Source organism: Gigantopelta aegis, chromosome 5 (assembly GCF_016097555.1).
Source record: "Gigantopelta aegis isolate Gae_Host chromosome 5, Gae_host_genome, whole genome shotgun sequence".
In the NCBI taxonomy this organism is placed as follows: Eukaryota; Metazoa; Mollusca; class Gastropoda; order Neomphalida; family Peltospiridae; genus Gigantopelta; species Gigantopelta aegis.
In genome coordinates, this window is record NC_054703.1 from 11,192,080 (window position 1) to 11,202,563 (window position 10,484).

The 10,484-nt window shown below is 39.6% G+C and overlaps 1 protein-coding gene across 2 annotated transcripts; it reads right to left on the reverse strand.

Annotated features, from left to right (window-relative positions):
* Positions 1-330: 330 nt before the first annotated feature.
* Positions 331-10,189, reverse strand: LOC121373186. 2 transcript variants are annotated; one of them, XM_041499644.1, is made up of 3 exons: positions 10,094-10,189; positions 2,891-3,073; positions 331-612 (listed from the first exon to the last, which is right to left on the reverse strand). In XM_041499644.1, the coding sequence occupies exons 2-3, from the start codon at positions 3,062-3,064 to the stop codon at positions 409-411; spliced, it is 378 nt and encodes a 125-aa protein (XP_041355578.1). In that variant the 5' UTR covers positions 3,065-3,073; positions 10,094-10,189; the 3' UTR covers positions 331-408. The 2 variants fall into 2 exon arrangements, with proteins under 2 accessions (XP_041355578.1, XP_041355577.1); XM_041499643.1 differs by lacking the exon at positions 10,094-10,189 and adding an exon at positions 7,775-7,941.
* Positions 10,190-10,484: the final 295 nt, after the last annotated feature.

Genomic DNA, 10,484 nt, shown 5'->3' on the forward strand with positions numbered 1-10,484 from the left:
CACGAGAAAGACTTCGAACACATTCCACATTGGAAAGGTTTGTCACAAGAATGATCAGGGTGCTTTTCGCAATGTTTTGACGAGACCTTGCGTTCGACAAGGATTATCCATATTTATATATATATATATATATATATATATATATATATAATATATATATATATATATATATATATATACACACACACACACATATACATATATACATACATATATATCATCCTCATTTGTAATTTTGACATATATCATTGGCCAGCATAATGCACCAAGTAGCAGGCTGCATAGAGTAAATATCAAAACAAAACAAACACAATATGTTGGATTTTTTTACTTTGTTTACTGTCCAGAGGAAACTGAAACCGAGAGTTATCTCCCTGTTTTGTACGACCATGCTTCACAATGAATGGCTTATCCCATGCATCTGGGAACCCAGCTCTCGCTACACCAAGATGGTGACTGCTTGTTGTAGTGCTCGCTGCCTTTAGCCCTGACTACGAGGTAATAGACCATGGCCACTCGTTTACAATATGGGTTCCACCAGTCACACTTCTTGATCATATTGCGCCGGAACCGGCTATCGCAGTTACCTCGATTGACTCGTTTGTAGCTTCCCTGTAAGGCATAATAAGGTAGGTTTTCTAGAGCACCCTGATTGCTTAAGTCTAGATTAAGGCTGCGAAAATGGACACTAAGTTAGGTTAATCTACAAACATGTAATGCATAATAAGGTAGGTGTTCTAGAGAACAATAAGATTGGTTTTCTGGAGTGCATGCAATATTTAAAATCTAGATTAGAGATGAGAAAATGCATACTAAGTTAGGTTTCTCTTCAAACCTCTAATGCCCAATACTGTAAGTTGTCTAGAGCACATTGGTTAATGTCTAGACTAGACAACTGAAAATGGACACTAAGTTCGGTTAATTTACAAACCTGTAATTCATCTTAAGCTAGGTTTTCAACCCACATTGCTTGAAGCCTACATTAGGGCTGTGAAAATGGGCACAAAGTTTGGTTAATCTACAAACCTGTAATATATAATATGGTAGGTTGTTTCTAGAGCACATTGGTTAAAGTCTATTTTCCGGCTGTGGAAATGGACACTGAGTTTGCTTAATCTACAAATCTGTAATACGCAATATGGTAGGTTTTCTAGAGTGCATTGCGTAAAGTCTATTTTTTAGGGCTGTGGAAAATGGACACTGAGTTTGCTTAATCTACAAACCTGTAATACGCAATATGGTAGGTTTTCTAAAGTACATTGCGTAAAGTCTATTTTCCGGCTGTGGAAATGGACACTGAGTTTGCTTAATCTACAAACCTGTAATACGCAATATGGTAGGTTTTCTAAAGTACATTGCGTAAAGTCTATTTTCCGGCTGTGGAAATGGACACTGAGTTTGCTTAATCTACAAACCTGTAATACGCAATATGGTAGGTTTTCTAGAGTACATTGCGTAGAGGTAGGGCTGCGAAAATGGACACTAAGTTTGGTTAATCTACACATCTGTAATGCACAATAAGGTAGGTTTTCTAGAGCACACACAAAGCTTAATGAACCATTGGCTATTAAACGTTAAATGTTTGGTGGTAAGTGTGGCACACAGTTTAAGTGGAAACCTCCTATTATCAGCAACGGATTTTGTTTTCTATCTAACTTGTCACAGACAGGGCAGAACATACCACAGCCCTTCAAACATCTCTCGTGTGGAAGTAGTCAGTGCAGAAAAGAACAATTCTAATTCAACACATTTGTAAGAACGAATCTGATTGGATCTCCACTAAAAAAATTCAGGTGGTAAAATCACCGATATACCGATATACCGATATACCGGTCGCAAATTTTCTTGCAGAAATACGTCATAGGTTAAGCAAAGAACATGATGTTTTGTAATGACGTCATAAAGACAATTTCTTTAGCGTTCATATTACGTACAGAAGTCGTTAAATACTGAGGCCTTTTTATGAAACAAATGAACATGTCATTCTTTTTAGTCGTTATCTAATCACGAGACCTGATTGAATATGTCCATTTACACATCTATGTTCGAGCCGTTAACTGCCCGACCACCCATCGTCTGTTAATGGGCTGCCTAATGACGTCACCAGCTGGCGACGTGTATATGCTTATTCTTACTAAAAATGTGGCAATTTCCTATTTAAAATCAACCAGCAAACAGTGTAATTAGAATAGGGATAACCCTACCGTGTTTTCCGATTTGCGGACGTATATCGGTGGTTTTACAGTCACAAATTTACCGTTTTATAAAACTAAATTTGCGACAGTAAAAGCACCGATATACGTCCGCAAATCGGAAAACACAGCAGGGTTATCCCCTAATTAAACCATGTGCCTGCACACGATCTTGTATTACAAGAACAAAACCGCATCCCCATTGAAAGCTCTACCTGTTATATACGGAGCACGGGAAATATATCATTGGCATAGCCCCCCCCCCCCCCCCCCCCCCCCCCCACACACATACATACATACATACACGTCTATTACATGAAATACTCACATACAGTTAACACACGTGGGGGCTGTTACATGAAATACTCACACAGCAGTAACACGTGGTGTCTGTTACATGAAATACTCACACAGACGTAACACGTGGTGTGTCTGTTACATGAAATACTCACAGAAGTAACACGCTTCGTGGCTGTTACATGGAATACTCACACAGACGTAACACGTGGTGTGTCTGTTACATGAAATACTCACAGAAGTAACACGCTTCGTGTCTGTTACATGAAATACTCACACAGACGTAACATGTGGTGTGTCTGTTACATGAAATACTCACAGAAATAACGCGCGTGGTGTCTGTAACATGAACTACTCACACAGAAGTAACGCGCGTGGTATCTGTAACATGAAATACTCACACAGAAGTAACATATGTCGTGTCTGTTGCATGCTGACGTGAATTTCCGCTTGTAGATAGGGGGGAGTGTACCAGGGATGCTACATCCGTCTACGCCGTTACGGTTGCAGGGGTCCCCGGTTACCACAACTATGGCCAGCGAGAGGACGATAAACACTGACACTTCCTTCCACATGTCTTATTCCTGGATGGAAAGATTTACTGATTAAAGAAACCAAAATGAAAGAAAGAAGTTTATATTTAAGATCAAAATCAAAATATTCAGACTTTCTGCCCGAAAATAATTTGAGAGTATGAAATAAATTTGTTTTATTTAGCGACGTGACTAAGAAGTTTGTTTTGTCTAATGTTACCACTAGAGCACATTGATTTATTACTCATCGGTTATTGGATATAAAATATTTGGTTATTTTCACATATAGTCTAAGAGAGGAAACCCTCTAATTTGTCCATTAGTAGCAAGGGATCTTTTATATGCACCATCCAACAGACAGGACAACACATACCACGACCTTTGATATAACAGTCGCGGTGCACTGGCTAAAACGAAAAATAGCTAAATGGGCCCACCGACAGGGATCGATCCCAAAACAGACCGGGCATCAAGCGAACGCTTTACCACTTTAAATATTTAATAATTCTAACACATAGTCATCAGAGGAAACCCGCAAATGTTTTCCTAATGCAGCAAGCGATCATTTATATGCACTTTCGTACAGACAGGAAAGCACATACCACGGCCTTTCACCAGTTGTGGTGCACTGGTTAGAATGAGAGAGAAAACCATCAGTCAATTGAATTGATCCACCGAGGTAGTTCGATCCTGTGACGCAAGCACCTGAAGCGAGTGATCAACGGACAGAGCTAAATCCCAGGCCTAGTTCATAAGTGCTCCTAACTGTCTGCTATGGAATTAAAACCTTTTGCAATTAGACACTGTGTTTCATATACTTTGACAGATTAAAAAAACCCAAAACATTTCTCTTACTGTAATCTTTCAAAAACAAATTCTAAAACTGTATTCATTAATTTCCAATATTTTAGAGTACGCATTTTTACCCTTCGTATTTTCTGGCAGAAAACCTCATATTGTACTTTTGGCTATATGATGTCGGACATATGATCATGAACGAACAAATAATTAGATAGGAAACCCGCTGCCGCCACTCCATGGGTTACACTTTTTCGATTAATTAGCTGCAAGGCATATTGTATCTGCATTATCATCCCACTGACAGGACAGTTGTTATCACGGCCTGTGTTACACCAGTCGTGGAGCACTGGCTGGAAAAAGAGCAATCATGAAAGCACAGACGGGGATCGATCCTTAACTGACCGCATATCAGCGAATGCTTTGCCACTTGGCTACATCTCGCCTTCCTACCCTAAAAAAAACAAAGAACAAAAAACAAGCACACACACGCAGGCACGCACGCACGCACGCAAACACACACAGAGAGAGAAACCCCCCCCCCACACAAAAACAAACACAACAAACAAAAAACCCAGAAAGAAACATCTGTATTCAGTAGCTTCGAATTGTAATTTTAAAACGTGTGTTTTGTTTAAAGACACCACTAGAGCACATTGATTTATTAATCATCGGCCTTGACTTTAGGTTTTTTTAGTGGTAGCCCGCCGGCCTACCAGATTATAAAATCTGGTAGCCCTCAGTAAAACATTGGTAGCCCCATAACTTTAAAACAAAGAGAGCGAGAGAGAGAGAGAGAGAGAGAGAGAGAGAGAGAGAGAGAGAGAGAGAGAGAGAGAGAGAGAGAGAGAGAGAGAGAGAGAGAGAGAGAGAGAGAGAGAGAGAGAGAGAGAGAGAGAGAGAGAGAAGCATAATATTTATATTTATTTTTATTTAAACATGTTGTTTTAGGGTGGGTTTTAGTATATCCTAAGCATTTGGGCCTACTGTGAAGTATACACTTTTTAGGTTTGGTTGTTAGTTTTAAATCATTAAACAGAATCTGGGGGAAATATTCAAAACGACATTAATATGTGACAGAATGGAATGTCTCATATGTGGCATTATATATATATATATATAGAAGAAAAATAAATAACAATAATAATAATAATCCCTACATACCTACCCACATTTGAAATTACTAGTCAGAAATGGACAAAACTAAATATATTTAAAGATGGTCTCAAAGGAGGGGGTGGGGGGGGGTGGGGGGGGGGGGTGGGGGGGGTGGGGGGGTGGGGGGTGGGGGGGGGGGTGGGGGGGGTGGGGGGTTTGGGCTGAATATGGTATTAAAAAAAATCCAGCAACAACCATAAAAAACCCGACCTATTCTACCTACAGTAACTTGTTTGGTACGATTCCAGAAACACACAATATTATTTTATTATTATTATTAAATTGTTTGGGCCTAATCTCGTAATGGAGGCTTACACAATAGTATTGAAACATTTCATATGGTTTTCACGTGTAAAACTGTCTGCTAATTCTGAAGATCGATATTGCATATAATTTTTTTTATTTACTTAAAATGGCTGTAATAGGTGTTATTTTGAAGAATCGTAACAAAACTTGCCTTTATTGCAAAACAATAGCGTTTTTTACTGATAGCCATACACTTGGAAATGACGTAAATCAATTATCCCAGACAGGGGATCGCCATGTGTGTTTTGTTATCAATTGACAAGATCAGATATCATTTTGAGCGAGGTTATCGCGCAAAGCAATAGTAAACGATGAGAGAGATTTAATTAAAAATAATTTGTAAAAAAAGATTAATATTTTTAACATTGAAAACATTCGTCAATTTAGACATTTCTTTAACATAATAATAGATATTAATTTAATTTTGTAAACAATAATCTGATAATTTGCATAGATAACCTAGAACGAAATAAACCGCAGTAGAGTTATCATTTAGCTAGCAGCAAATAGTCTTGATCATACAAGGCGTTAGTTATAAGTAGGCGTCAAAACAACGGGCCGTGTCGTTGATTGTCTTAAATGACTACGAGTGCCCATGACCCAAATGAAAATTCCATGACTTTCCATGACCTGTATGAACTCTGTATATCTGGCCACTGAATTACATCAAATTAGTTGTATTAGTCTGATGTTTTTAAAAAAAAATCCTACCACTGTCAAATATACTCCTTTATTTCACTAAATCATATTGCGCAACCGCCACCTGCGGGACAGACGAGGGAAGCAATTTACAGTTACAGCGACTCGTAGCAGCAGAGAGCGCGCACATGAAAGGTGGAATTTCAGATATCGATTAATTAAACGTCTTGATGATTGTGGAGTGATTGGACATGCCAAAACCTTTGGTAGCCCAGCGGACTACCGGGGTTAGACAACTGGTAGTCCGAGTGAGAAATCGGTAGCCAAAACACTCCGCTATTGGATATAAAATATTTGGTAATTTTGACACGTATGCAGCAAGGAATCTTTTATATGTAATTTTCCACAGACCGGAAAGCACATACCACGGCCTTTGTCCAGTTGCGGTGTACTGGTTGGAACGGGAAAAACCAACCAGGTGAATGGACCCACCAACGTGATTCGAACTATAATTTTAAAGTGTCAACGGAACGAATTTCAAAACAATTTATAAGCCGAGCAGCACTTTCAAAAAGTGTAGGGGCGGGACGTAACTCAATGGTAAACCGGTCGGTCTAGGATCGATCTCCACCAGTAGGTCCACTGGCCTACTTCTTTTATCCAGCCAGTGCACCCAACTGTTATATTAAATGTCGCGGTATCTGCTACCTTGTCTGCGGGATGGTTCATATTAAAGATCTCGTACTACTAATAGAAAAACATGTAGCGGGTTTTCTCTAAGAATATGTGTTAGAATTACCAAATGTTTGACATCAACGAAACTTTAACGTCAAAAAGTGTTTCATTCAAATTGGCTACCAGAAAAAAAAGTTTTAACGACACCATTAGATCACATTGTTTGATTGACTGGTAACTGGTAAGTACTCACAAAACTGGATTTTATTCGAAACAAAAAAGATATATACTTCCGAAACTCATTTATATAGTTCGGCTTAGAAAGCAGAGTCCATATATTCGAAACTATCTTTGCGCTATTATGACGTGTTTCAAAATGGTGTCAAAACCTTCGACAGTTTCGTGATATCGTTGTGCTTAGAAGTTAAATTTAAAAATATGTGGCCAGAAGTAAGGTCTTCACGAGTATTCGAGTAATCACGAAAGGTCGAGTCTAGCAAGACTCGAGTCTGTTCACAGGACTCGAGTACCGTGCAAGGAAGTGAACTTTCTCTTAATTATATGCGGAACGTTACTTTGCCATATGCTTACCACCGTTTACGTTGCCAGGCTATGAGATATGGCGCGAAAACAAATATCGAATATATGGAATACAATAATGGCATGATTTGGCATCCATGTTCAACGCTGGAATTAAGACGCATAATGCTATGCTACTTTATTCCTTAGTCTCATTATCATATTGATATGAGTGTCGGAAACTCGGGTCCGGGTTGAGAATGAACCTCCAGTACCCGAGTCCAATATTGTGGACTCGTGGAGGCACTATCCAGGAGCGGAATTCACTAAACTCTCGCAACAATGCTATCTCAGAGTGCAATGCATAATTATGGATTGCATGGATGATGTGATGTTGTTTAAGAGAGCTTAAGCAAGCTTTCTGAATTAAGTCCCTGATCGTCATTCTAATATATATATATATATATATACATATATACATATATACATACATACATACAGAGAGAGAGAGAGAGAGAGAGAGAGAGAGAGAGAGAGAGAGAGAGAGAGAGAGAGAGAGAGAGAGAGAGAGAGAGAGAGAGAGAGAGAGAGAGAGAGAGAGAGAGAGAGAGAGAGAGAGAGAGAGAGATCTATATACACACTCAATTACAGAAATACCTTTTTCACGTATTGTTTAGGAATACGTTGGCGATGTCTGATTGAAGGACGCGTCAGCTCGGTAGCTTGATGGTCGCACGTAAATATAGTGTGGCAGTGACTGAGACTAATTTTAAATAACCCAGCGGTTGGAAACAATTTTGGGTTGTATTAGTAAACAGCGGTGATTTGCGGTACGCAGCGCCCCTTATATAACAACAAAATGAGATTGTGACCCGACGTAAGGGCGGATCACCAGTCAACTTCATCTTTTGAGTTCAATATCCCGGACATACATGTATGTCGTCTCTCGCGCGGTGAGTGAAGACTTCACGCCAAGAAATATACATCATATTTGACAGGAAAAGAACCGGTGTGATACATCACTTCTAAACAGGATCTCTTTAGCTTTTTCATATAAATGTTTGTGTTTCTTTCTGAATTAGTGGATTCATTACCGTGACAAAAACGCCCGCCTTTCTGACGACAAATAGTGTGGGAAACTTGGGGGTATTAAGGGGTTTGTTTATTTTTTATTTATTTAATTTAATTTTTAATTATTTTATTTTTTATATTTTTTTGGGGTGGTGGTGGTGGTGTTTAGGCTACTGGATGTTTTAATGTGTGTGTGTGTGTGTGTGTGTGTGTGTGTGTGTGTGTGTGTGTGTGTGTTATTCTTAGTGTTTTTATTGTTTTGTTTGGGTGTTTGTGGGGTTGTTTAGGTGTATTGGCGTGCTTGTTTGGTCGGGGTGGGGTTTGTTTGTTGTTGTTGTTTTGTTTTGTTTTTGTTGTTTTTTAGGGGTCGGGGGGATTTGGAAGCGTTGTTTGTAGGTTGGGTTTTTTGTTCTTGGGTTATTTGTGGGGGGTTTGTGATGACATTTGCATTTAACTATTTGATTGCCAATCACTGGTGATATTGTTCCAATGCTAGACACAATTAAGGATTCGTAACTAGTTTAAATATTGTTGTTTGGGTAGGATTGTTTTTTTATAATTATTTTTCTTTTAAAATGGCCGCCGTTGGCGGTTAACGCTAATAATTTAAAATGATACACACTATTTTGCTCCTTCATACTTGGCAGCATGAAACATGAACAGTAATAACGAACAGAACTGACCTTGATTACACTCAGGCCGTTACACAACGGCATATGATGAACATGATATATAAGCTGTTGTGACGAGATTGGGTTTACAGGAGACTGGTTGCATTTGAAAACGTCTGTGTGTGTGGGGAGGGGGTGGAGGGGGTGGGGGGGGGGGGGGGGGGGGTGGGGTGGCCACACATACAAATACACACATACACACGCACACACACGCACACATACGCACAGAGATATATATACACACACAGACAGAGAGAGAGAGAGAGAGAGAGAGAGAGAGAGAGAGAGAGAGAGAGAGAGAGAGAGAGAGAGAGAGAGAGATGAGAGAGAGAGAGAGAGAGATGCAAAGACACATGCACTATCGCATATATATATATATATATACACAGCCACATATACATACACACACACACATACACACACACACACAGACATATACATACACATACACATACACACATGCACGTACACACAAACACACATATACACACAATCGGACAAACACATTCACACAATAACAGAAATACACACACGCCGCGTGAGAGAGAGAGAGAGAGAGAGAGAGAGAGAGAGAGAGAGAGAGAGAGAGAGAGAGAGGGAGAGAGAGATACTATCTCATTCTCTCTCTCTCTCTTTCTCTCTCCATGCAATCCTTCTCTCTCTCTCACTCTCGCTCTCTCGCTCACACACACACGCGTGCTCGCCCGCACACACTCACACATACACATAATCACAAATACATAAAAACACAGAGATGTACACACAGTTACACACACACACACACACACACACACACACACACACACATACACGCATACTCAAGCATATACACACGGACACACACAAGCACCAAGCACATGCACACACACACACACACACACACACACACACAGAAACCACCGCGCACGCACATACACAAACACACACACAAACACACACACAAACACACACACACACATGCACAAAGACAAACACACACACAAACACACACAAACACAAAACACACACACACACACATACAAACACACAAACCTACACACATACGCACACACATAAACACACACACAAACAAACAAACAAACACACACACGCACACAACAACAACAACAACAACAACAGAAACAGCAACAAAAACAAAACCACCCAGGAACGGAGTAATAATTACATATACACCTGGAAATTAATTAAGCATCATCTAATATGGCCATGTGACTTTTTCGCAAGAAATCCATACCTTTTCGTGGAAAAGAAAACAAACAACCCACACACACATAAATCCCGCCGACATTAATGTTCTATGTATAAGGCGGATGTTCAGGAAGCAACACTGACATTGCGTCAGTACTTAATGAATTGTCCAGGATTTCTCAGAAACCATAAATATTCATGACGATGTATGGCATTTAATTGTGCAGCTGATATGACTGATGTACGGTTGCCGAAAGTAATTTGTTCACAACATCTCAATAAATGTGTGGTAGATACAGAACATGTAAAAATGATCACACCTGGTATAACCCCTGTCGCCATGGGCAAACAGTCAAAACGTTTGTTTTGCTTAACACCACCACTAGAGCACATTGATGTGTTAATCATCGGCTATTAGATGTCAAACATTTGGTAAT

Excerpts from the sequence above, each read along its gene's own strand:
- LOC121373186 (XM_041499644.1), bottom strand. The coding sequence starts at position 3,064 with ATGTGGAAGGAAGTGTCAGTGTTTATCGTCCTCTCGCTGGCCATAGTT. Across the intron at positions 613-2,890 it reads ACGACATATGTTACTTCTGT|GGAAGCTACAAACGAGTCAA; the intron begins GTGAGTATTTCA and ends TATGCCTTACAG.